The following is a 27,792-nucleotide window of genomic DNA, read 5'->3' as shown; positions in this document are numbered from 1 at the left end:
CCAGCTCTGGTGAGCGAATTCTTTTTCAACATTTTTTCGACAGTTTTTGTTCTACTGCGAAGTCCGAGTTGGACTAAAAAATATGTAAAATTGTCTGAAAACACACGGTGTTAAAACAAATAACCACTGTTTTTTCGAATTAATAATGCTTTTGAAAAAGGCTTTAAGTTACAACGAAAAGGGGGAATATTTCGGCGATTTTAAACACCAATTAAACATATTAACGTCAGATTTTATTAAACAAAACTATGTCCTGTTACATTTAAGGTAGTCTGCTTTATATTTTCTGCTATTAAATCGATCTTTCTGCAACAAACACATTTTAGTCTTTTGGAAAACCCAAATTTTTTAGTGGCAATATAAACCGGGACATCGAAACGGCAAGACACCGTTGGTGTGGAAATATTCTGTGTGGTGGCCTAAAACGGCTGACTCTACGGGGCAAAATTTAATCCAATTTCTTGCGAGCGCGCGTGCCAGAAGAAGTGTTGGCGGCGAAGGAGCTCTACCCCAGAAACCCGGAGCCGCCGAGAAAAAAGGGGAAAGGCCAATTGACTTTATATCGGCGCGATAACAACATTGCAGTGACAGTGTAGCAATTGCAGTTGATTTTGGCGACATAATGTAGTTTCGATAAGAAATTGGATTTGGTGATTATGCAGTTATGTTCTCAACTTGTGTCGGCTGCTCTCTTTGACGGAACTTTCCCAAGTTCGCGCTTATTCCATTTACATGGATTTAATAACGCAATAAAAGAGCGTAACTGGAGGTTGATTGCATCAAGTTGAAGTCGTCGCGGTCACAGCCATTTTACTTTATGTCCCAGAAGTTATCACCTTCGAAGTCATATGGCGAGAATAATTGTTTAGCTAATTTTTTTAGCTAAAAAATTATTTCACTTTGCTCAGGACATATAGGTAAATCAATTCATCTGCATTTTTTATTAAAGTTTTTTGTCAATTCTGATTTGAGACTACTACCGTATAAAAGCTGTCATGGACTATCCTTCCTACTTGGGCGTTGGATCAAATTACGACACCACAGCTTGCATGGTGGCGGCAGCTGCAACAAGCAACGAAAGCCAAGCATATGCCACAAACCCTTACACAGCGGATTTTAATTCTTGTGCACATGCCCAGGTAAATGTTAAAAATTTTTCATAAAAAAATTTCATAAAAATTACAAATATATACAGACTACGCTTAATCTTGCGCTTTGTGTTTAAAACTAGCAACTCCTAATGGCGAAATGTGACATCTATTTAAGTATTTGAAATATATTTTGAAATATCAAGTACTCTTCGGCTCTATTGTATCTACTAATTATAATGCAATAGAAAGTAATTGTTTTACCTTAAAAAATTGGCACAATTACAAATAGATACCGAAACCATTTTAAAGGCACTTGGAGACTCGGTCTTTTAATAAATACTTTTAGATTCTTTTTCAATTTTTTGTTGCTTTTTCTTTAAGCAATCGGTACAGAACAACTTTTCTTCGGCCTACGCTTCCGCGGTTCCGATCCGTAATACTACGTTCGGGGTCCCAACCTGCCAGCCGTCAATGTCTACCGCGTCGGCGTACGGCTTAAACGGACTCCGCGACACGTCGCCATATTCTTCAGGTAAAAAGACCAATCCCACTACTGCTGTTTTACCCCAATACACAAACTTAATATTTTGACGCATATTGTCTTTGTGCGAAATTTTATTATTTTTGTTGACGAATATAATGTAACCTTTGGCTTGACACGACAATACTAAAAAAGGACAAGGACTGTATTTTCGTCTAAATTATTGTTGTTGCACCTTTACGCTGTAATGTTGAGCACGGTTCCACCAGCTTAAACAACCTAAAAGCGATTTTTGCATACCCCTAAATTATTGGCTACGTATAAGTGACATCTGTTCTGCTGTGGCCTTCTTAAGCACCAGTTAACCAAAGCACTTGTCATCTGCCGGACATTTGCCCTCATCCGCATGGTGTCCCGCACTAAGATGTCACATGGGATTAGTGCGACGATGATATATGTGACTTACTGATACCTATAGCGCCAATTGTTTGCGATGTTTATCGCACTGTGAGTACGCGCTGGTGTTTTGTCGCAAAACGCAACGCGGAGATGGAATACTGTTTTAGACAAAACAATTCTTAAAAAATTTGCAATGCGTTGTAAATACCATACAGGCATACACCAAAACAATTATGACAAAGTTGCACTTTACAATTTAAAGCCTCTTTTCACGTTTGTAGTTTTTCCTTTGTTCAGTGCTGTTTGTTCCTTTCTTTTGGTCAAAATAATTGCACATGATAAGTTCTTATATGTGAGATTATGCATTTCTCACTTGTTTAAAATAACTGTGGCCCTTTTGTCATGTGCCAAAATTGCAAAAGCATTGAAACAATTCAAAAAATTGGCTTTGTTTTAAAATGCACTTTGTATTACTCAGGGTGGATATTATATATTGCAATTGAATCAATGAAAATTTATTTGTTGATTTATCTTACTGAAAAATTACATTGCACGACACGTAGGCCATTTTAACACCTTCTGCTTTTTAAAATTTAAGTAACTTTTATGTATTCAATATTATACAACTTACACACAAAAATGTACCTTAACACCGTTAACAATAAAAAAACAAAGTTACATTGACAATTTAAAATATGTCTAGTTCCCTGCAAGTTCTTTGCTGAAACCAGTCACCAACATCACCCGGGTTACGGAGGTTTACACGAGCGTCGAAAACAGCGCAGAATCCGCACAACTTTCACCAGCTCACAGCTCAAGGAACTGGAAAAGGTTTTCGCCGAAACTCACTACCCTGATATTTACACCAGAGAGGAATTGGCCTTAAAGATTGACCTGACGGAAGCAAGAGTTCAGGTTGGTATTTCAGGCTAATAAAGTAAACCAAATTGATAGCCAAAACTGCAAAGACTCTTTTTCGTGTGTGAACATGTACGCCGCCATTTTGTAATATTTAAAATACATTGTTGCAGATTATTTTTTAGAAGGTTGCGCAATTTTCACAATTGTAAGTTATGATGAGGTTGTATGCATCTGCTGTTTTAGGTTTGGTTCCAAAACCGGCGAGCGAAATGGCGCAAAACTGAACGGGCTAAGCAGCAGCCGCAATCTCTCCAGCACTCGCCCGACAGTTCCCCATCAAGTCCCGGTAGTTTGTCTGCGATGAACAGCTCAAAATCGATGAACAATCCAAGTCCAATAGACGAAATAGGTATCACAAAACTGTTAAAATAGTTTTTGTTACACTCTATGTTTTGATCAACGGGTAGTACAGTGCAGTTGGTCATCTAGTTTAATTTTGAGGTATTTGCTGACAAATGATTGCACAACGTTTTAAAGCGTTAACCAATTAATCCATCAGTGACGAGCGTTTGGGGAATATACTCTTAAGCAAAAATTCAGTCTTTAATTGTGTACCAAACAAATTACATACAAGGGAAGTGAAACTGTAATACTACAGTGCACTGCTCCGTGTTACGGCTGCTTGGATTGGGAATTTAGGCGGTGTCTTGGAAGTGATCGCGGTTTAAGGCGCTTTAAATTCTTCTGACTCATGTGGGATCGTCCCTGGAACTCACCATGATATCGATTTGACACGCCTGCTGTAAAATGCTCTTGCGTGTATATCGCAGGGAGGCGGTGCGCATAGGGGGACACTTGTGCAGTAAAAAGGTCATTTTTCCCACTACCGAACGGACGCATATCTTTCTTATGTTCGTTTTGCATTTTGTCTTTGATTGAAAACCAGTAATAAACTAACAGATCATCATGGTACGCCAAGCCCATTGAAGGCGCTTTACCGAATCAGCCGGCCACCAAATCTTCCCACATAAGGCAAAGCAAAGGCTAGAAGAAATCGTTGGTGGGCGGCTGACCTGGTATGATGCCTTCAAAAAGCCTGACGTGCAATGATTTATATATGACTGTGCCTCGATCGCCGGTCAGTATAGATGCTTCAGTGCCGAACCCAGTTTTTAATCAGTGTTCATCCAAATTAACAGACTGATGAATATTTTTACAATTATTGATGCCGGTGGAACAACTTATTGTTTTGCAGCCAGAGGAAACATGAACACGAGTGCACCAGTTTCGTCTTTAGAGGAAAACGCGAATCCTCCCAACCGTAGAGACGATGTTATGTCACTGAAAAACACACTGCTAGGTGGCGCCGCAGAGTTGGTAAATATGGTTGGTAAGTTCAAAAATTTCAACTCTATTTAAGATTACAAAAATAACGTGACTTAGAACTTTACTGATTGGTGGCGCTAAAGAGTTGGCCACAATAACTGGTGAGTTTTCTTTATGGACAAAACATAATTTTACTAAAAACAAAATTGCCAGCGATGTAGAAGAAAACATAGACATTTTTTAAGCACACGCTTTCGACAAAAACAATTGTCATCATCAGTAAAAAATGAATAATGAAAAACATAATTTGTTTAACAGGAAATATGAAAAAATAATACAACATATATTTGGAAAAAAATGTTTTGGGTATTTGTTGTTGCCCCCCTTAATAATGCAGCTTCAAATTTATCCAGGTTCAAGTCACAGACCTATCGGCACGATTGCACACAAACCTAATTCAGGAATCACTGATGACGTCAGCGGGACAAACCATCCGTCAGTATCGATGGACGTTTCAGCGGCGACGGCTTTTCGTGCCAAGCAGTCCATGATAGGCAGCCAACTGCAAAATATGCCAGTGCAGTACAACAGCGCACCGCATGGCCTTCCAAGTAAGCACGTCTACTATTATGTCTGTAATTCTAATCGAAATATTTGCCTTGCAAAAATTTCGAAAAACCAAATTTGGCCCAATTGATTGCGGAACGATTTTGTTGATTTGTTTCAGCTTAACAACATGCCAAGATCGTTTATCATGTTGGGCTCTTGTCGTTCAACTAAACAAATTAATATCGATTGCATAAAGGTCACATGCGATGTAGACAGTTACAACATACATTTTTCATTATCTGCCTTGAAAACACCGTTGTTACGCAAACATTCCTTGCTACGAAACGAAATCTTAATACCCAATAAATGTTTGGCCCACTAAAAAACGGCCTTATGTTATGAAACATCACATCTTCTGGTGTAAAGATATGGTTAATGTGCTAAATTGTCATGCTTTTGGCATTTATCTAATTAACGCACGAAATAACTCGATTTGTTCCCATTTTCAATCGTTGCAGGCCACGGTCGTTCTTCCCACACGCCCTCTTCATCGGTTTCTTGGCTTCTTTCTAGCGGCAACAACAAGGTAGCTAGTCCGCTCAACAACACACCTTTTGCTGATGTTTTGTCGGTGCTCACCCGCAACACTCCTGGATGTTCAACCGTGGCAGCAGCAGCCGTGCTCATGACTCCGACATCTATGGCCACACCAGTCCCCACTACGTCGTTTGGGAGCAGTACTGGCAACGTTCATTCGCCACAAAATGGCGCTGGCATCGGGTTTTCTAAGTCGTTTGGATCAACGCAGAAGAACAAGGCCATAAGCAACAACATGTTTATTGATCACAGCGCCTTGTCGCCGTCTCTTTCGTCTAGTAACTGAAAATCTCCATATATAGCCGCAGTATGGTGTCGTGCTCGAGCAATCCTTTGCTTTTCGCGCCGCTTTGCTTTTCCATTTTTGCCCGAGCTTGGTGAGTCTGTTGTATTTGCACTAACGAACGACACGCGCTCTTGCACGACCTCTGGTGAATTTCTTGCGCTGATTTTCCAATGGCCACTTTTTTACTTTTTGCATACCAAGCTACGATCTTTTTGCGCGGCACTACATGTTTTATTGTTCGTTTTTTCTTTGCTTTACTTCAAGCTACCATTGCCCAAAGTCTTCAGAATCAAAACTTTCTATCAACTTTTAAAAGAGCATTGCGGAGACGGCTGTCTAGTTATCGAATCTCATCGGTTAATAAACAGGCATCAAATGTGATCTTTTGTTACGTTGAGTTTACGAGTCACACCGTGAAGTTAGATCAAGCAAAGCTGTTAATGCATAGATAGAATGACAACGAGAAGGTACGTGTTGCATTCGAAGATACATGTAACTTGTAAAGGATATATAAGTGATTGTTCTGGCGCTATTTACCTACTTAGTGTGCTTCAGAAATAGCACTTATTATCTATTACTAATGAATGGGCGAAATGGTTGTGTACATAATGGTTAAATACAATAATATTTTTACGTAAGTGTGCAGAAAATAATATCAAGGCGGTTGTTGCGGCATTATTATCGAGTTCACATAAAAAGCACAAGCGGCACATGGCGGGATAGAAGTCATACACGAGGACATAAAAATAGAGCGAACTTTTGCTATGTCGCAATAGAAAACATGCGGAAAACATTGGTCGTGCGCGCAGCAATAACAATTGGCCTTAGAAGGCGGCTGTACGGAAGGGAAGTACGAATAAGACAAAACAAATTACAGTACGTGTAATAGACGTGACCCTGCTTCGTATATTGAACGCGTATGAACGTCAACACTGATATATATGTAAGGCGCAAAGTTCAAAGGTTAATGGGTGAAAGTTCACAGGTAAGTGGTGTAGAGATTGTCATCAGCGCGAAATGTCGTACAGCTCTTTAACGCCACCGCCCGGAAATTTTGCAGCGAAATGTTGACCACTTGGTGCAGACACACATTCGGCAAAGTGAGAGCAAGTGCTGTAAAAATAATACAACAGGTCATTTCAACATGCAAACTTCAAAATAGACATTTAACTTAAGTATTTAACTTATGATACATCAAAAGCATCTGATGTTTACGCAAAACAAATAGTGTTTTGCTCTATTCACGAAAAAAACTCGTATGCATGAGGAATATCACATTCCTTAATTAACTCCGACTTATCTCCTTTGGTAGCAATTACAGTTCTGGATTTGGCAACCCCGCAGACAAATTGCAATGGGTGTTATTCGGCAACTGATGCTCTGCCGAGGAATTTGCACCGCAACAAAAGACTGCCTATTATCATCCCCGTCTCAAAAGCATCGCAAGGCGACAATTAACCGACAAGCAGCTTAAGCGAAGCCTAATTATGGGCCTTATAAAGACTATGTGGCAGTGATCTGTAAAGGTTATTCAATGTGTGTGTGTGAATGCGATATCCATTGAGCAATTGCACGTACTTTTTTTGCTTGCGGGCGTCTGAACAAAGGTTGTGCATTAATTTGTGACCTTTGGAATCTACGAAGTTTAAATATTTTTTGTTACAACATACATCATTTATGCTTTTTGTCTTAATTTAACACAAAAAACGCTTGAACGCGTTGGCCCTGGTTTGAAACCCACTTTTAATATCAATACAAAAATCCCATTGTTTTAAGCTTACAGCAACTAGTGATATGCGGTTGAATACCAAACTACATGTTTCTGCGGTTTTGTTCCAAATCAGGGTAAGAGATCGAGGCCAAGTCGTTGTGACGTCAGTGCCCCCCAAGTGAGCATTCGGGTGGCGGCCGCAGATTCTTCTGCGTCACGCTGTCGTATTTTCGGGTTTAGCGGCGCGGTTTCGGCGCAGCGGCTTGGCGCGTGGCCAGCTGCTTTGAACTTGTCACATATCGCCTTCTTGTCGAATCCATGTTGACATTTGAAATCTTGACGCGCATGACGCAACAATTGCCGACTGGGTCCTGAATATGTTTGTTTCCGGTTTATCACAGCGAGAGACCGCCGATTGGCGGAAACGCGAATAAGGGTGATGACGTAACGCAATTTCATGCTTAAAAAGTGCCAGATGAAAATCGCCAGTAAAATATGGTTATGAATGTAAAACATTGGAAAGGCGTAACCTCCACAAACTGTATCAAAAACGCCACATTCTAAAAATTACCAATTTTACAAAGAAGATGTGTCCCGTTTTGAAAAAAAAACGTTCTCTTTCCTTGCTTTTCTCCATTGTGGCCTTAAAATTCATTTGATTGGGGCGCCTGGTGGATACAGGCAACAATTAACTCCATAAAAAGCGAAGGCGCAAAACCGCAGCGTCTTCATGCAAACACGAACACCCTATAACGGGTTCAACGTTCAAGGCCAAGTCCGGGCTCCGTGCGCACTTGTGACGGCGAAGGTTTAATCCCCACCCGCCGCTTGTTTTGGGCCAAATACAAAGTGCCGTGGTACCGATTTCTCCGGGTCGGGCGTAAAGCTCCCAAAACGAGACGGCGAGAGGGCGACAAGAAAGGGCCTCCTCGACCGCGATGCAAACGATATATGCATTGGCTTGCTGACACATACTTGAGAACATAAACAGGCTCGAGGTGGCCAGGAAAGAGCACAGGGTGTTCTCATCGAACTTTTCACAAACCCTAACATTTATAAACGCGGCTCGGCTCGCTCCTCCAAATAACAGCACACGCACAACCCACCCTGCGTCTGACGCGGCCTTAAAAGGAACGCGTTAATGATCAAAGCGATTTGAGATGACGCTGTAAACAAATGGACGATTTGATGAGCGCCCGACAATTGCGCGCTGCGGCATTTTTTCCTAAAAAGGTCGAAGTTCAGTGACTTCGAGATGGGGGAGAAGATGGCATCCCTTGTCGTGGCGCGTAAGGTGGCTTGAAACGAATAAGCTCTGCATTGCCTTATACGGTCGTAAGTTCACGCGCATATAGTTATCCTAATCTGTATTAGCAAAGGTGGTAACGGGTGCGTGTTTTACATGGATCAACGCCTCGTGGCGCCCTTGACTTAAACGAGAAGTCACCTGGTCATTGGATGATCGATCTTGTGCCAGAGTGACAGTTTTTTATAAGCCGGGCAGATCGGAAAAGGCAACACAACGGGTCATAGAAGATTATATTCAAAACTGTCGGCGATCAAACATCCTCGGAACTTTGAATTGAACAACGGATTATTCGCCTCGGCTTAAAAGTTCGAAGGATTTTTTGCGACAGTTCTGCATATACAAAACACACCGGGGGTTTGTTAAGATTGCACTTTAACTGCGTGCAAGATTTTTTCGTCAATTTTTTTAATAACGCATTCTGTCGTAAAGAAATGCTTTAGTGAGACACGTATTTTCTCCGAAACGCATTTGGAAAATATTTTACAAGCGAGTGTCGACGGCCAAGTCCCTCGTCGGTGCGAGTGTTATGTTCCCCAGCATAAGAAAGGGGAGTGGGGCGCCTTCGTGGAAATCGTAAACTTATCGGCGCGCGGAATGAAGCTGCCCTCACGCGTCGATAGATAAACAGCTCCTGAGAACATGGCACGCCGGCAAATCGAGCAACTCTGGGAACTCGTGAAACTGCCGAGTTACCGCACCAGGATTCACAACCTTTGAAACGCGTTTGATTTCTATGTTGCCAAGGCGACATGAAATTCCAAAGTAAAATTTAGGGGTTTAAGGAAAGGTCGAGTTCTTTCTGTTGGTTAAAATACCCAAACGGATTTCCATTTTTTTTCAAATTTAATTATATTGGTTGAATTGCAAAACGTTTTCAGAGTACTGTATTTTTTAATAGATTAAATGCCGACAATTAGAAGGACCAACGCCGAAATAAAGGCTGCGACGACTGTTTTACCTTTGTTGCTGTTTCTACGTGTGTACATTGATATTTAACTGTAAATGTTGTTCCCGTGGTTTATTCAGAACGCATGTTATCAAAACAAATTAAGTTAAAGAGGAGAAAATCTTATAATTGACATTTTACTCACGACGTTTAGTGGGCTATTTTTAAGTAAAAATTGCTTTAGGGGGCTATGCAAGCAATGGCTCACAAAGTCTACGTCAAGACGCGGTTTCTCACAAGAAATCGCCCTGATAAGTTTTTCTGGCAAAAACAAACAATTTCCCGGTTAGCGCTTACGTCGGTAAACTGCACTTTGATTTTTGATCGGAAGCAATACATGTTTGCATAGCAGTATTTCTCCCGACCAACCAAAAATAACGCATCAGGTCGGCCGTTCTGCATCACAAGGAAACAATACGGCGACGCTTTCACATTTGAACGCGCAAAAAAAACAAAAATAAAAAATGCGGCGAACGTCTTCCTATAGATGGCGACAGAGGTGCAAGGAAACACCGGGCAAATGGCCACAGATGCCGAGGATACAGATAAGACGGGAAGCGATTGTAACTCGAGCTTCTCAGCCAGCGACGGGTTAAAGTACGTAAGGGCAAAAAAATTGGCAGAAACGTTTCGCACGTGGAATGATTACATCTGTTCCCTCAAATTCTGGCGGATGTATCATCAAACCGATTTACACCATATGACTAGTTTACCAAATCAAGCGATTTGTGCCTAATACACCCGCCCCACTTAAAGACCTCTTGAGGACTTTACTCACAAAATGTCGCACCGCGATTTAAAGGGTCCGTGATTAATGCTTAATTACAGGGTCGGTGTAGATTACACAAATGCGATGACATAAGCCAACAGAGAAAGCCATTTTCTCAACGGCACCTGGAACAGGTTGGGGTTTGGCAGCTGGTTATGTTTAACATGCGGTCGCAATGTTGGTTTGGAGGCGTCGTTGCGACTTAAATCCCCGGCGTGCAGATCTGCAAAGCTAAATATTTGACGTCTGCATGGCAGCGCCAAGCCAAGTTCATTTGCTTAACCTTCACTGCAAAATAGGGGTAGGGGAAGGGTCGTTCGAACAACACATGAGCTTCCGCACGTACACTTAAAACCACAAGCACTTCGGTCAACGCGCTTTCAACGTATAGTGTGCATTGAAATCGTCGCGTTAATTTCCATTCGTCATGATGTAAGTTTGACGGAGACAAAACGCTCGTGTCTTATTGGCGGTAACGTCACATTATGCGGTGAAGTAAAACACCTTTAATCGGTTGTCATGCCTTTGCGGTATATTACTATTCGCCCGCTGGTTATATGCGCAGTCACAAACAATAAACAATGTTGATGCAGTTTTTGTCCGAATAACTGCTATTTGTCGATATTCTACAGAATTTATCGGGTATAACAACAAACACCTGTTTTGGGAAAATGGCCACAGTGCCGTTGTCGCGAAGGGTCTAACGCTGCAGGGAGAACATTGAGCGTTAAATGGCAGCAGAATCAAAGTAGTTATCGTCTTGAAAGGCGAGAAAACAAGGCGGTTAGGCGTGGAAGGGCAGATGAAACGTTTAACTCTGACTTTGGAACGCTGCGGTGAGGATAGAAAAGAATCATGACGCCTGGGTTAAGATGTGCGCGGTCTTAAAGCAACGAGGATCACACTGAACTGACCCCTTTTCCGCGAAGCTGGCTTCCAACGACCCTCGCCGCAATGTCGAAGTGCCAGCGATACTCACGATGTAAAATTTGACATTTGCCGTTTGACCGAATCTTTTCTTTATATTTATATCACGTTTGATTTTTTGCACTAATTAATTGCGACAAAAATTGTTAGTGTCAAAAAATTGTTAGCAATATGAAAAAAACTTCCCACGTTTGTTGACTGCAATTATGGCACGTTTTAATGCAAAAATGGGCGGAAAAATATACAAAGTAAATTCCTTAGCAGATTCGGAGCGATACCGCAGAACGTCGACGCGGCAAGGAATCCTTTGTCTTCCACAAAGTGAACACACAAACACAAACGATCGATGGTGGCCAATATAGCGACCAGGTCATACAAGATCATCTTGATATGCGTTTTCCGTCGTCATTATCGCCTCGAGTACGTCACCACAAGTACGTCACACGTCCGCAGTGCAGTCGTCGCGGAAACGTCGAAGAAAACGCAACGCGGCTGGTGAAGTTGTAGCAACAAACATAGGCCAGAGAAACAAGGCGGGACAAGATTAAGAAGTAAGCTTCACCGCCATCGTCCCAGTCATCAAACCTGTGTTTGTTGCGATATAGGCCGTCCCCAGATTCGGCGAAACGGCGCTTTCGGTGCCCAACCACCAGTGCGACTTAAAAGTGCATTATCCGTCGACGTGCTTTATTTTGCTATTCGCCGCGTAAAGTCCCTACTCGCGCAACGTGCGCCCGTCGATAAGTCGATTAATAAATACACGCGGTTAATTCTGCGCTCGATTGTTTAGGCACTGTGGCTGCTGGCGTGTAACCACCCAGCACAGTCGGATCTCGCGTAAACACGGAAACAACGGTATTGTTCCGGACAGCTCTGCTTCCGACGTTGTTTTTTAAGCCGGGATGCTGCGGCGATGGCGCGCGAGACATTGGAAATTAAATTGTTGCGCTTGTTTACGGGCGCAAATTGGGAGCGCCCTTATATGAGAGATTCGGCGCACCACCAATGAGCGACAGGTAATGCCGACCCTAACAATTCTGCCCTTATCGCGCAGTGTAAATAAACATGGCGCACATTCTAAGCGGCCTAATTAATTGCCCCCACACGGCATCCGTGCTCTCTTTTAAACAGATCGCGCCCAATATTTGCAGGGCAAAGCCAATCCATCTTCATTCACAAACTGGTTTGTAACGATATTGACAGCCGACTATGTTGTCGTGTATACAAACCTAAACGAGAAATTGCTCTTGTGTGGCATTAAGTCGCCAATATAGGGGCGAGGATCCGCAAATTAAAAAGATACCGAAGTTGAATCAACGATAACATTACATAAGACTTCAACGTGCCGGTTTAAATTCGATTAAATTAATGCCAATCTCCTTTATCTATCGTCCACTGTACTATATACGCGCATTCAGTGTTATTTATCCTGATGAAGGCGACCCGAAAAAGACGACGATCGAAACGTTAGTATAAAAATGCAATTGCCAGAAAGGCTATTAAAATTCGATCAAATTAATGTTGCGCATTGCTGTTAGGTATACACATTGGTTTGATAAGGGTGCGCGACCTCGGGAAGTGGAAGTAATACTGGGATGGAAAAACACGTTTGCCAAATCCTGCCCGCCGCCAACACGCAAACATGCACGGATCCGCAGGGTCCACATCCGGGAGAGCAGGGTTACGCATCTGCGTGGCAGTGAAGCGATTGGGTTCAAACAATGACAGGTGTAACAGCCAACCCGAATTCAACCCTTGTGTGCCGATAAAATAACGGGAAGGTATTAAAGATTAAAGTTTTGGGCATTCTCGTGACGTCGTTGGGCACACCGTGGGCCGAATTTTACTGGAAAACTTGCGGGAGTTGAATCATTTCTGTAACGTGAAACGATTTTCCCGTGCGCAGAGTTATCAGACGAAATACGACGCGAAATCGCAGAGACAAGGCTCTAATTGGCACCTTGCGCAACCGAACAGATAAACAAGTGGCCCGACACTCGATGCAGGCTAATTGCATTTATGTGATCGGCGCGGATCGCTGTAGAAACGCTTGAATTTGCGGGTAGAGGCATGTTTCCCCGTAAAGGACTAAAGCCTCAGAGGCCTGCACTGGGAATCAAGTGGATGTTGAAAAGGTAAGTGTGAGCGCCAATACACGTCTCTTGACAAGAAATTGCAACGGGCAATTATCAAGGCCCACACAAACTGTAATGAACACTTAGCAATGTGTCGCACGCTTGACAACCAGCAATCACTTGTGCACTTGGTACTCGAAATTGAGCTCATTAACCGGCACGATAGCATGCAGTCCCACACCAATTGAATGCATCAAACAGTCCCACAACATTACGTCAGGTTAAGCGGGTAATTTCCAGTGAAAAACTGTTGATATTCTGATAACGACTAACACCTTTTTTGATGCAGCGAATTTTAAGGAATGTAATTATGCGCTGATACAATTAGGGTGAAATGTAAAATACTTGGAACGTTTTGATTGGGTAACAATATCGGTCACCAGTTTTGTGTCATTAGCACAAAACTTTAACATTAGAAAATATTGACGTTTTACCCACTGGATATTTTAGCCACAAGGTGGCGAGCGCCTACAAGAAGAAGGTGACAGAGGGCTGTGGACATTTATCACTCGGGCGCGACCCCGCTGCATTCCCCGCGTGACAAGTGAAGGTTCGTTATTTGTTGACCGCATTTTGCGCGACACAAATGTAACAAGCCGAGCACCCCGGACAACCGAAAAACAACGCTAGCGATTTTAGGAGGTTGGGCGTTGGCCTATTTGCGGTCACACGGCCTGCACTAAAACAAACGAAGCCGTGTGTGCTTAGGGTTGGCGACTCTTATTCCGGGTTGCCAGTTTGTCTTATCGCCGCCCGCTCGGGCAGAAATTAAACTCCCGATCGCGATTGAAAACGCGGTCCCACTGACGCAACAAAGGGACGTCCACTGTTGATTCTGATGATGTGTTGTTTGCGCTCGCGTCAGTGTGCTAGGCAAAAGTTAAACATTTTCCGGCATCTGGGGAAAGCGCGCCGTGATGGCGATTGCTTACAACGTATAAGCTGACCCCTGCAGGTGGACAGGACGCCGTTCGGTTTACGACCCGACCGTATGCCCTGGTTGCTGGGGAGCGACTAAAGGTCGCGCGATGAGCGATTAAGACAATGTGCAGCGATTTGTTACAGACAAAAATTCTAAATCCCAAACTTAAACCAGTACTTGGGGGTAATACTACGATTTTTGTAAATTTGTCAAACTAAACTTAAATTTGACATTTGCTGCGGTCAAAACATTTTGCTAGTGTAATCGGACTCCTTCGATAAGCGACGGTGGGCATATGCAGTGCGCCGAGATTAACGGGAAAACTCGGGTAAACTGTGGCAAAGTGATTTTCCTGTTCACAGGGCCCTGCGCCAATTGACACCACCAACATTTCCGATGGGGTTTTGTGACGAAAATTGTCCCTTCGAATCATGGGAATTTTGCGGCCCTTAGACAATATTCGGACTAACGAAGTTGAGATATTTCTTGTCGCACGTGACGCTTGGAACGAAAGATCGTAGCATGGCTAACTATACACAATGATTTCACAAAGGGAATACGGATCGTACTGTTGGTTTAACAATTTCGAACACTTTAAAAAAAATAACTTTTAAAATATAGGTGTGTGTTTAAAAAAGTTGAAGCTAAACGGGCAAAACATCGATCTATATCTATATTTTCAAAATATTAGCTTTAATTCATTATGCTTGCCACAAACCACACTGTTCAAAGGGGTTTTCCATTTACACAGATCAGACTCCCAGATCTGCAACAATTAGTTCGTGTAGGTCTAATTTTGGCAACAAAGCTCATGTCAGTGCCAACGGCCTTGCCAGATCAAGCCCAAAATGAAAAGACGACCGTTTATCAGTGTCCGTTTATACGCTGTCAAGCCGTAAAAGGGCGCGAGTCTCGCACAGTCATCGTACTCTCACTTTCAACAGGTCGGAATTCGTGGCTGGAGACAAGTACAACTGGCAACGGCGCCATAAACCTGCGGTGCATGTTTTGCAAACGGCATAAGCCTTTCTTGATAAGCGAGCGCGCAAAAATCCCCAATCTGCTCGGTGATGGATTGTTGTTGGGCGTATCGCGGCACAAGGCGAAACACAAACTACATCTTCTCGCCGTTTGTTTCCATTCGAGGGACGGGTAAGCGTATTAACGTCGCCTCAATTGTTTAAGGTCACAATGGCACGACGAAGGACATGTTGTTTACGGATTAAAATCGCTTCGTGGTAAGATATTCGCCCGTGTTTTCCTTGTTTCGCAAAGTAAGCCTGTACCATTTGATGAGCACTCCAAATTTTTAGCGTAACAAAGGCAAAAAATGGGCACAAGGATTTAATTATCGCTGACGGCGTGCGACAAGTTTTTCAGATGCCGCAATTTCGCCAGAACCCTTTGTTCTCATCAGCCCAAACAATAATTACTAGTCGCTCGGGTATCGAGCACGGTTGACGTCATCAGCGGGAACGGTCTCGGCGAGTACGATAGCAATTAAGCGTCCTTCTTGGAAAAGAATCGTTGAATTTAAAGTGTTTCTGTCAGCGGGAAAACGAAAATTAAACCTGTCTCCTGTTTTTCTGATGCGCGGTCGGCCTTTTTTAGTCGACCTCACGCGCGTTGCACACATAATCACGATTCGAGCGCATTGAGCAACGTGGTGCGACAATTGCGTGGCAGTGGGATCCACACATGTGATTAAGGTTCTTAAACTGAGATCGGGGTCAAAAACAAATTAGTTTTTACCAACCTGTTGTGTAAGACGCGACTTTGCCACTTGCACGTCGAAACCTGCTCCCATGTTTGTCACACTGCGGCGGATAGCTTCTCTTGTATGTGTACGTATGCGTATAGAAATATAACGGGTAATGTGTAAGGCGGTGTCCCCCTGGATTGTTCGATGTCGGCAAACAGTTTTGAAGAAACTTAGGGAGAAATAAGGGCGGCGCGCACTTTCAGTGAATAGCTACCAGGGTTTGTGGGCCGTTCGTTGACTGCCCGGGGGTGAGTGGGTCCATTCATAGCCCCAGCAAGGTCCGCCCCGTGCACGAGGGGTGAGGGAAAGCAAAAGGGGTACATGTAGGGTGGTATGGAGTGCATCGGTGGAAACGAGTGAAAAAGAGGCGCAATCGGAATACCATTGTTTGCTAGCTTTTCTGCATCAGCAATGAGGTCAGATTTATTGTACTGAAAGTCCGCTCGGAAAAGCTGCGATTTGGGGGCTTGATTGTTTTCCTTCATATTTCTGTTCATATTTTCAGTACGAGTCACCGGTACGCTCATCTCACGCTGCTGATTGATTTGGTCAAGTACAGTGTAAAGGCCGCCGCCCTTTCCCTTGCGCTTGTCGTGTCGCACGGCCTTGTGTTGAGCCAGGTTGTCCTTACGCTTGGCGGCGTAGTTGCATTGATCGCACTTAAAGGGCCGCTCGCCTGTGTGGATTCGAATGTGTTCCACCAACTTGCTGAGGTTCTTGCCAAGGTAATTGCACACGTCGCACCTGCAAATCAGAGAACGCACGCTTTTTAGCACGGAGTACAATTATCGATTTGCTGACCCGTACACAAAAATGCAACTGGTAATAACAGCGAATTCTGTGAAGTAGCGCTTTGCAGATAGCAGTGTGGCGGGAAGCGTTTGGCAACTGTAACCAATACTTAATTGCACGCCTTAAAGGCACTAGTTTTTGCTTAGGTTCTTAGTCAAACACTTACTTGTAAAATCCGTCCTGTTTGTGAGTTAGGGTCATATGCGCTTGTAAACTGTTCGTAGAAGTTGCCCTGAACGGACACAATCGACAGGACAGTTCCTTCATGGCTGCGATACCGTCCAAAGAAGGAGATTTCGATTCTGATTAAACATAAACAAAACTGCAATCAACCAAATGTTTTTGTTTTTTGCCAAACAAAAAGCAAACAATAAACGTTAGCTTCAATATAAGTGCACAGTATATTTTGTCACACCTTCGCTTTTTGTGTAGTTTGGAACACCTGGTGATCGCTCTGCTGGTACCTCCAGCTTAATTTGGACTTTTGTTTGGTTTCCTCGGACCTCGGGTTGGGTATTCTCCGTGCATATTTCATCATTATACTTCGGGAGGACGCCAGACAATCCTGGGGAAAGTCTTGGGGGAGACTTGGTAACTGTAGTGGCACGGATTTTCGGAGTGCTCTCACGTGACCTACTCTCACTCTCAGGAGAAAACTCGGAGCTCATTGATGAGGATGACGTCGAGTTTTTGTGAGAACGTCGCTCCTCTACCCCACCTATCCCTGGAAAAGTGATACTACATGAAACCACCGGCCTTTACAATGATATCATGACTTTATCGTGATTCGAGTGGCCCAATAAATCCACTTTTCGGACTAAGACAGGCGGTACACCGTAAACCCACCCCCTCTAGCCAGAAGCACTTGAACTTGCGTCGAGAAATGTCACTCGACCTTAGCAACCCTTGGCCTGGTAAGTGCCAAGCACGACTTCAATGCACCACATCTACTGATGTGTTTATAAGTGTCCGAGAGGCGGTTTAAGCTGATTACTTGTTCGTGGCGCACACATACAGAAAGACATTCTCTGGCACGGAGTTTTATCTTCGCATTATCAAGTTGAACGCCCGTTTATTGACATTCAAACGGTTTGGGACGCAGCCGCGCACATTTCTGAGCACCGAAGCCGGCAATTAAATGTTTGAGAGTCCATGCGAAAGCGAGCGGCGTAAATTACCGGCTCGTCAGGCGCATTCTTCATCAGGAGTCCTACCCGGAGCCTGGCATATGCGGTCAGCGCGACAAGTAGCAAGCCGCGTTGATTCCTTCATTGCTTTTGTTTGTGCTTTAACGCTACGCCCCGAGCGGGCTCGACCGTTTGCAATATTCTCTCGTCAACGCGCTCACGCTGTGCTAAGCTTAACGAGCATTTGTCGTTGCATCCGATACAGTATACTACGGTCGTAAGTCGCACTGATGACCAGCTGGTGGATGAAAACTCGAGCGTGATTCGAAGCGCATTTTCTGGCTGTATTAAGGCTTGATAATTGCGAGTTGTGGTGCGGTGACATTCCGCCTCTAACATTTTTTTGGCTCGCGACCCGTGTTTGCGGGAACACTCACAGATTCCGACAGCCCGAAATTAAACATTTTGACAGTGAACGACACAGGCGACCTGGTCTGAACTCCATGGTCAGTTGCATTACATTTTGTGGTGTCATAAATTTATTTTTAAACCGACACTGTTTAGTGTTTAAAATCCATATGTGAACCTGAAAGAAGTTTCTTTAAGACGATTTGAACCACCCACGAAAGATCTACCGATAATTTTTTTACAATCCGATTTGCCTACAATAAATTCGGTGCATATATGTTCACAGCACAATTTAAGGCGTGTGAAATTGAGGCAGAGCGCATGTTTCTCCCATTGCCGTCCGGCAAAGCACGCCGTAGATAATAAACAACACTGGACCGCACATTGTAGGTGCAGCCAACACTGATTAAATCCCCTTCCCACAACAGGGTCTGTATAAGGTTATGTGACGTGACTTTGCATGTCGTCCATCCACTTGCGCGCAAAGCCTACAAATACGATCTGGAGGCGATACTTCTCAGGTATGCCGCAACAAATTGCTCATTGAGTCACTTGAAAGCGCGATTCCCAAGGTGCCACGGTCGTCGGAATTAATTGCGGCTTGCGTCTGTGCGAACAACGACTCGTCAACAAACGAGCTATTCTTTAAATTTCACGGCACTTGTTCGCAATGAGGCTTCGCGATGCATGGAATGCTCCCCACCACGATTTGGCCACATCGGGTCGCGCGATTGGTCAAAGGCCATCTCGTACAAGCGCCTGTCGCCTTAATCGTGCCTGAGGCGAGGCTGCGCACCACGCAAATAAAACAGAAACTTGTTCAAACCTTAAACGAACAATAACAAATGGCGTCACATCGATATTACGAACGCTATTAATTAGAAGGGGCAAAGGCAAAGAGAACTTCGTGCTAAAATTTGTGGTCGCCCGCCGATCGCTATCTCGAATTATGGCGCCATTGCTTTCCTCAATGAGACTGCACCACCAGGGTCGCACCCAAATCGCTTGATACCATTAACAGCCAGTTTCGATGTAAATAGGCCAAAAATAGTTTTTGTTTTCGAATCTCTGATAATCTTAAGGCGTTGTCGCCACATTCATATAAGCTAAGCTAGATCTATTTTTGCAAACAAAGCAATACTGACAAACCTTTGCGCGACATGTTGGTGAAGGTCCAACTTTGATCCACATAAGAAGCGAGGTTTGGTGCTTCACCGAATGCTCCATTCAACCTAAGCAACAATAACGTTGTAGGTATAAACCCTAAACATATGTAACTAAAATGTGTAGGTTGATAGTCGTTACCTCGATAATCCTGGTGAATTTGGCACCTCTGATTTTGTGACAGGCATTGATACAGGCAATGTGTTTGGGTATTTGTTTTCTGTTGAGTGAGTAGGAATCTCAATATCTCCCCATGCTCTAAAGATTCGTCCGTCCTTCGTCGGGTTGCTATTATTGTGGTTTGAGTTGGAGTTCGTGATCGGCGAGATCGCGTTGTTTGTTTCCTGGTGATTTTGCTTTTGACGTTTGTTGTCGTTGTCTTCACTTTTTAGCGACATATCTTCAGGTTGTTGTTGTTCAACTCCCCTCTTCAACGATTTGGGCGAAGTTAATTTGCGCAATTCGAGGTCAGTTGGGTTGAAAGCAAAAATCGGGGCGGAAGAAGTTTCGCTTTGACTAACTTTACCCAAAATGGGCGACTTTTCAAAGCTTCTCTCAGGAGTAGTGGGCAGAGAATGATGTTTTCGTTCGAGGTTCGAGGTATTTGCCAGGCCTGTAGGAGGTCTACCCTGGTTGTTTGGTGAAATGTTTACGTAAGGATGGAACTGTTGCGGAAAGTAAGGAAGAGGATACGGAGGTGCGTAGGAGGATGCAAAAGAGGCTTTATAGTCAGAGGTTGCCTTGAAGGGTGAACCGCGTGCTGTTGCCTTTTCTGAAATCGCTCTGTTTGGGTTTGCTTCGTCCACAGGTTTCGTCCCACCGCTCAAGTCAACTTGGCTCCTATTTCTGCCAATCGCATCGGGGTCTCGGCCACCGTGGAAAGAACGCCCTGCTCGCCTGCTGTTTTCTATGTTTTGCTTCTCGTGTGTCTTCATATGACTCTTTAAATTGTCTTTCCTCACTGACTTGTATTGACAACAGGGACAGTGGTGTGTTTTTTCGCCGGTATGTATACGCATATGACGCTGAAAGTGGTAAAGTCGCTTGATGCGCTTTTGACAGATCGGACATTGGATGTACATGTTTTCCGGGTCGAGACCCTTGAATTGCTCCTTTGCTTCGCGGACTATTGCGGCGTGAACGCTGTCGATCGGAGGGCCGCGGGTTCGGCGCCGAGGAGTGCTCGACTTGTTGCTGGTCGACGGAAACGAGTCCATAAAAGGCGAGTTGGGTGAAAAGGCTGACATTCGTGGGGATAGCTGACGATTGCTCGGTAAACCGCTAGGAAAGGGCAAGTGTGGAGAGAAAAGTAGCTGTGATTGGGAGTTAGGTACACTTGCCGGTGACAAACTTCCAAATGGTGGCAAAGAGACTCCCATCCAACCGGGAGAATATGCAGGGTAAGGCATTCCAGGTTTCCGTATGTCATCGAGGCTCTCTGGAAAGTACATATAGTCGCCCAGAGGCCTTGCTTGCGGTGACACGTCATTCGACTGACGTCGGGATTTGTCGTTGCTTGAACCTGATGCCCCGGTCTTTGGCAGCAAATGACCGTCTTGAGACAAAGAACTCACGCTGGAGTATGAACCCTGTTTAGTGTGGTTCGGTGTCGGTAGCCTACTGGATGAGTCACCGTCGTTGTTTTCGAAGATTTTCAACGCGCCTTGCGCCGTCGTTGAATCATTCTTCGGGCTGGGAAAGTTAAATGCATTAATGGGGTTGCCTGCCGAGGGCGACGGAAATCCGGGAGCATGGGATGACGACCACGACCGAGATGGATGGTTGGAAACAATTGCCGGTTGCCAGGCGTTGCGATCAGGAACTACAGGTGGAGCGGAATGGGGGCTGGTTGAACTCGTGTAGTTTTGAGCGTGAGTAGGTCCTTCTGGTGCAGACGATGGGCCCATCACGTGATGCCGCCGATCAGCTTCCACGTGGGCTGATTTGTCACGAAAATCGATGCCCTTTGTTTGTGCTTGGGTCGCACTTATTTGCAGACCCGACAGTGTGCTGTCGGAAGCGAAGGATTGGAAGGAAGCGTTGCCGTTCGGAGTGCGCTGGTAGGAATCTCCGCGCGATTTCGGGGAAAGGGTAGCGGGGATGTGACGATTGCTTGGCGCTGGTGACTTTACGTCTTTTGGTTTGTCAAACTGTTGTCCGATGATCGTTTTCCAGCGGTCGCTCAGCTGCGTCATATACATATTAAACATGTGATCGTTTCGGGCGCCGGATAAGTCGGGGTATGCAGATCGCTTTGCTGCGTTAGCCCACATTGACCAGAAATCCGCTGGAATTCCATTGGAATCACCTTCTCCAGTTCTGTTGCCTCCCATCAGCATTTTAACAGTATTCATGTAATGCGCAGCTGCAGCTGAAAGCACCTTGTACTGCACGTTTTCGTTACTAACCTCAGGCTTAGATAAATCGACACTTTGATTCGATATCAAGACCGAGTTTCCAACATCGCTTTGGCAGTTTTGTCTGACAATCTGAAGTTCATCTATATCTTCATTAGATTTATCTAGATTCGTTTCTAATTGTGATTGTTCTTGTGCGTCCATTGCCACTTGTGACTCAACTTCGTTGCGTGATGGTAAGCAAACGCCGTTTGGGGGCGAAACTTCATTTTCAGACACTGCGGAGGGGTCGTGGTAGTCTTTGTGATTGTCCGAGGGGTCGTTATCAAATGACCTTTCACGCGGCGCTCCAGAGTCACCGGACATTAACTGGGTGGCGGCTAAAAACAATAAGATGCGGAAGTTTGTTTTTGAGTCGTTTCGATCCAAGCTTCGTTTATCAACCGCATCCCACAACAGTTTAACGAGAATTTACTCAAGCACCTTAAGCACATCGCCAAGTCGTAAAACACGTAAACAACTATACATACCGTAAGCCTCGGAGTCGTTAATGTTCTGCGCAGTCCGCCTTGGGGCTGTAGGTTTCCCGGAATGTGAATTTGGGTCAAAAGTATCCTTAAAAAAGTATTGCCGTTAATTCCTCTTTCTATTATTGCGAAACTTGTATCGCATATGTGTCATATAATCATACCTTGTATGGTGGAGTTTCATACGTCATCGCCTCATCTCGTTCTTCGTCCATTACGTCATCTTCACTCTCAGAGCATGTTGTTGGCGTTGGGGGCGATCCTGTACAAATACAAGATAGCCTTGGTAAACACGAGGGAGTCCAAACGGTGCAATTATCTTATAATTGTCTTGAAAATAACACCAGGTTATATTTTTTCTCCAATTAGTGTGCGGCGCTAAACTTGGAATCAAAAAAGCACCGCGACGCGCTATAATTGAGTTCTGATTAGTTTTTATCATGCTTCTATTTGGAAAAAATAGTTGCAATAATTACAGGAGAAACAAATTTTTTATTGAATTTATATCCGCAGGGAGGCGGTAACAACGCAGTTCCTTAGCGGTATAAATTTTGTACAAAAAATGTAATGAAAACCGCTCGCCTATTCGTCTATCGCACGTACTAAAATTTGATGCGGCGTATATGCTTGATAATTATCATTACAATAGACGATCGCATTGAAACAAACTCATTATATTTGTAGGTGAGCTGTGAAATTTCCTGTTTGGCGATTAGCCGTATAACTCATGTTTTGGAGGGTAAGGCGAGGAGCAGTCAGGCGCCATCTTCTGCTTATTGGCGCGCGCCCGACACAATACACCCGATCCCGAATCCTCAGCGAATTCCTGTAACTATAAAATTTTTCCCCTTGCTTTTCAGCAGAATAGCTACATCGCCCGCAGTACTGTGACAGGAAAGACATATGTTGCAAACATGCCCTAGCACCAGACCAGGCGCTCTGGTTCGCGGGAGTGCGCCTCAACACAGCACCGTGTTCGACCGGTTAAATTTACAACAAAAGGGTGTAAGGCAGCGGGAAATTCCGTTTATAATCCAACCACTGTGGACGAAATGCTGTTTGTTTCAGATTGCCTTCAAAGTAATGTTATTCACAATGGTAGGAAATGTGCTGGGAACATGCATTTTGTTTTGTCTCAACGCCGATTCGCCGAAACAGAAAAACCCTTTATTACGCGAACGCCCCCTGCACAGTCTGCCGGGAAAACGAGTTGCACTCCCATTTGGCAAATAACATGGCGATAAAATGCTCGCCCAGGGCGCGAAATGCGATAAGCACGTTGCCCCTGATGTAATGCATTGTGAGATGTAAGGCGTCCCCTGAATATTAGGTACATGTCGGCCAGCACCAGTAGCTTTGTCGTGTTGACGTGACATCGATTATGGTGTTTGTCGTGCGACACATCGGTAAAACAGTATACTGCGTGTTAAATCGTGGGCACCTGCGGTAGCTAACACTGGTCGCCCATCACCACTAGCTCACTGAAGAGCTGAGCGTTCCAGAAAGGAGACAAGGAGAGTAGTTACGTTTTAGCGCCCACTTTACAGGAAACGGCCTTTCGCGACGTCATATGTTGTCCTACACATAGTTACAATAAAATATGCAGCTGTATATCAAAGGAATTGATGAGTCTGGTTGGAATAACAACCGGAAAGAAAACTCCCTGACTAAATGCATACACGCTTGTTGGATATTTGTTGGTCTCCTATAGTGGCGTTTAAACGTGGGTGGCCAAAATTAGTGCACCCAGACAAACGTCAAGGTCTGCTTTTTTGGGGGGTAGTAAAACCCTTTTCCCGCGTAACAACAAACATACCATTTGCCGTGTTGCCCATACACACACAGATGTCGCTGCAAAACTAGTTTCGCTGGCACCAAGAAGGGCCTGTAACCGGGTTCGAGACAATAGAAAGCAAGGACCCAAGCCACCAATGTGGTCGTTGCATGATGTTAAACGCTGTTCAAAAGTGGCATTGCGGATTTACGTTAAGGGGCACACCGGCTGTTATGGAAATAAACAGTTTTAGTCGGGCGTCGGCATCAGCCGCCTGGGCGCCAGCTCCAATATAGAGACTCAGCTTGAAGGTGAACTTGCTGCAAGGGGTTAGGGTACAAATCAGTGAAGGTGAAATCACGGCGGGCTCGCGCTGTATCAATTATAACCGTGGGGCGTTGTTAGGGGCAGGAAAGCGAGCCGAGGGGATATCGCATAACCGCGTCGGGTCTTGCTAAAAGGCTCGGGGACGAATTACGGCAAGCTTTTAACGCAGAAAGGCAATAACAAGCGGTAATCAACCTCCACCCGCCTTACAGGGTTTTCAACCCTGAGTCATAAAGCGTAAAAAGGTCTCATCACTTAACTTGCGCACATTTCGGAATATAAACACTGGCCAAGTCCGGGCCAGCGGCTGTTAGCGCATTGCCAGCGCCAAGCATTGATGCGCGGAGACCTTTGGGGCAGCACACACTGTCCTGATGTCATTAAAACTGCCACACGAACACGTAAACACATTAACACGAACAAAACAGTTATTTACAATATTCAGTATCCATCATGAAAACAAAGCAAATCATAGCCTAGTCTTGTTTATGCGCACATTAAAATGTCCATTTATACCGGAATCGATAAAAGTAAATTTGACATGCAAAGAAAACAGCTTGATAGATCTACAATAGTTATCATCGGTTGCAATATGCTTGCGCAATTCCAGGGTATATGCTACATTCTAATATGTATATATTTATGAATCACGGGTCCATCATGCAGGCAATACAGTTCGCTGTATGTGTACGGGGGCGCGGAAGGCTGAGTCAATAGCTAAATCACGGGCCTGGCCCTTTGCACCATTGCTGGTCAGCGCAACGTCCGATTTGGCCGCAGTGGATTTATCATCACTGATACATCTTGCACAAGGCAGCCTAATTCGACAATGGCCGAACGAACAATTGTCGGTAGTAAAGAGCAACGGTCAATTATGAGGCAGATTAAATTTACTGAGTAACATCACCCGACACGACACGATAGCTCAATTGTAGCACTTGGGATTCAGATATCATTGCCTATACATGGTGTGTTTCTGTGCATTTGAAGTCATTTGCATGTTAAAATGGCTGCCCAAGTGAGTCACAAATTCCCCAACGAAACAAGTGTAGACTACCTAGGTCATACCTGTGTTGAGGATCTGGATCAGGGCTGTTGGTGATGATTTATGGTCACATATAAACGCCCTACGGTGACTGGGGGTATGTGTGCAATGTTGTTTCGGGCCTCGCTCTGTGGATTCGCTTTAAATCAAGTCATTTCCTGGTCCCGGTGCCCTACGCAATTTGGCCACACCGACGTTCCTGTTCAGGCGTGTGAGGGGAGGACGATATCCTTATCATACACATTTGAGGGGTGTGCACATGTCATAATAGAACGAAAATAGGACTACGGGCTGGAATTGGATCGGTTTTCATTGGCTAGCAAACAGGAGAACGTCGTCGGGGTACACTAAACTGTGATGAATTTTGACAGCTTTTATTACACGCGCTGTCATGCCGGAAACGATTTTCGGACGAAGCTGGTAACAAAGTGTGAACATTCAAATCTATGCGACACATTGTCCAATCTAAAAACCAGCGCCAAGCTACCACTAATTTCTATAGATAATAAGCTTAAAGCGTATACAGCTATGTACGTTCGAAACACTGAAAACAGCGGAAGGGGCAGGCGAATTTGCGTGCCTCCGCTGATTTTGCGTGGGTTTTTGTTCTAATTTACATGTCTTTGTCTGCTGATATGTACAAGCGTGATTTTCCCTGAATTGCCAGTTGCATCCGTTCCCGTTTGTCGAAACGGTGAGACCGGCTCGTTATTTGTCAACGCGTCACATTGCAGCAGACACAAAATGGCGTCGCGCAAGGTGTCGAAGTTAGGCCTGTTTGGCGATGACACAAAACCAAACATCGATGAGACCTTCGACTGGGACATAATGTACACATTTTGTGCTTGACATGATTGTAACTTATGAGAAAAAAATGCTCGCAGCTCTGCTTCAGATGCTCGCATTAAAATACATATTCCGCTGACTTTGTTAAAATGGACCCAAGTGCCGTTTTTGTTTTGCAAAATCGAAGTGCAATTTGAAATTTGATGTTTAATTACGAAACCAAGCAATTTACAACCAAACACTTACAAACGGACCACTTTAAAATTACTGTCCTGAAGAAAGTATTTTTGCTGTTTACTAAAGTGCAATAGAAAAGCCACAAACCACCATACGCTGACCGGATATTAATTACGTTAAACATTCCCAGATAAACATAATTTAGCAATACGACACAAACAACATTTTTGTGCAAAGCGCAGTTAACAACACGTTGCGTCAATGTTGTTTTTCAATGTATACACCAGAATACCAATACACACGACATGCAACAAAACTATTTCTTACCTTCAGCGTTTTCTCTTTCCACAATATGTCTTGGCTTTTGTTGCTTGGTTCGCGGCATTTTGTTTTCCACAAAAAAGTTGTACCGACTAGGTTTGTTGCTCGGTCCTGCAACTTGGCGTATGTTACGCTGACAATCCGCGAAGTGGCCGAAAAAATGAATCATGGAGATGCCATAAACAAACATGGCGTGGGCGAGAGCGCGTTTTATTAAACACCGCCACCTTGCGGTAGTCATTTCATATCTTTTTTCATCAAGTCTGCTAATTTCAAGTTTTACACCGAAGTTGTTTCAGTAGAACGAACGGGTATATTCCTCAACCTGGGAAAAAATGCAGTTTTAGTATCCATCAGATGTTTCATTCTCGATAATTAGTGTGTGATCGTTTAATTTCTACATTACAAAATACAGTTTTGGAAAAACTTTTAATGCAAAGGCGAAAACAAAAGCAAACAAAGCCTGCATGCATCATATGTTTATGGACAGAGTTGCACGGAATAGAATTATCGGACAATCTAGATTTAGAATATCACAAAAAATACGTTCCTGTTCCTGAAAAATCACATTTGATTTTTTTTATGATATTCAACAACATGTATTTTCTAGAAACTTGTTTTACGTCCCTTATTGTCTTTTATTTCATATTATAACTTGTCAATAGAATACAAAAATATTAACTTGCAATAGATAACTACACCTGCTTGTTTACAATGTTTTTTCTCATTAAACAATGAATCACTGTAAAAAAAGTTAACTGCAATCAGTTTTGGTTGTTACATTACTTTAGATTACGGTATCTTTAAGATTTAAAAGCAGCCCTTTAGCGCCAACAGTGTTAAAAACTAAAAAAGTACCGTTTCAAAAGTTCCCAGGTAAATAAAGAGTGACGTAGTGCTAGCTGGTTAGAAATGT

General features: G+C 44.0%; 2 protein-coding genes across 2 annotated transcripts; one reads left to right on the top strand and one right to left on the bottom strand.

Moving 5' to 3' along the window:
* Positions 1 to 609: 609 nt before the first annotated feature.
* LOC145238668 (uncharacterized) lies at positions 610 to 5,971 on the top strand. The gene is made up of 7 exons (XM_080101907.1): positions 610 to 1,139; positions 1,473 to 1,623; positions 2,675 to 2,886; positions 3,076 to 3,241; positions 4,088 to 4,222; positions 4,572 to 4,769; positions 5,226 to 5,971. Exons 1-7 carry the CDS (start codon positions 996 to 998, stop codon positions 5,588 to 5,590), a joined length of 1,371 nt encoding a protein of 456 aa, XP_079958033.1. The 5' UTR covers positions 610 to 995; the 3' UTR covers positions 5,591 to 5,971.
* Positions 5,949 to 27,023, bottom strand: LOC145238667 (uncharacterized). Its single transcript, XM_080101906.1, has 9 exons — positions 26,883 to 27,023; positions 22,611 to 22,708; positions 22,450 to 22,534; positions 19,704 to 22,299; positions 19,548 to 19,630; positions 17,279 to 17,587; positions 17,030 to 17,165; positions 16,066 to 16,815; positions 5,949 to 6,703 (listed from the first exon to the last, which is right to left on the bottom strand). Exons 1-8 carry the CDS (start codon positions 26,938 to 26,940, stop codon positions 16,242 to 16,244), a joined length of 3,939 nt encoding a protein of 1,312 aa, XP_079958032.1. The 5' UTR covers positions 26,941 to 27,023; the 3' UTR covers positions 5,949 to 6,703; positions 16,066 to 16,241.
* Between the last annotated feature and the right edge of the window lie 769 nt (positions 27,024 to 27,792).

The sequence above is a fragment of the Phallusia mammillata genome, chromosome 7 (genome assembly GCF_965637545.1).
Source record: "Phallusia mammillata chromosome 7, kaPhaMamm4.hap1.1, whole genome shotgun sequence".
NCBI lineage: Eukaryota > Metazoa > Chordata > Ascidiacea > Phlebobranchia > Ascidiidae > Phallusia > Phallusia mammillata.
This window is presented reverse-complemented; position numbering and strand designations above follow the sequence as displayed.

Coding starts and splice junctions, on each gene's coding strand:
- LOC145238668 (XM_080101907.1), top strand. CDS start 996: ATGGACTATCCTTCCTACTTGGGCGTTGGATCAAATTACGACACCACA. Junction 1,624..2,674: donor CACGTCGCCATATTCTTCAG/GTAAAAAGACCA, acceptor AAATATGTCTAG/TTCCCTGCAAGTTCTTTGCT. Junction 2,887..3,075: donor TGACGGAAGCAAGAGTTCAG/GTTGGTATTTCA, acceptor CTGCTGTTTTAG/GTTTGGTTCCAAAACCGGCG.
- LOC145238667 (XM_080101906.1), bottom strand. CDS start 26,940: ATGCCGCGAACCAAGCAACAAAAGCCAAGACATATTGTGGAAAGAGAA. Junction 22,535..22,610: donor ATGAAACTCCACCATACAAG/GTATGATTATAT, acceptor TACTTTTTTAAG/GATACTTTTGACCCAAATTC. Junction 16,816..17,029: donor AAACAGGACGGATTTTACAA/GTAAGTGTTTGA, acceptor TCTGATTTGCAG/GTGCGACGTGTGCAATTACC.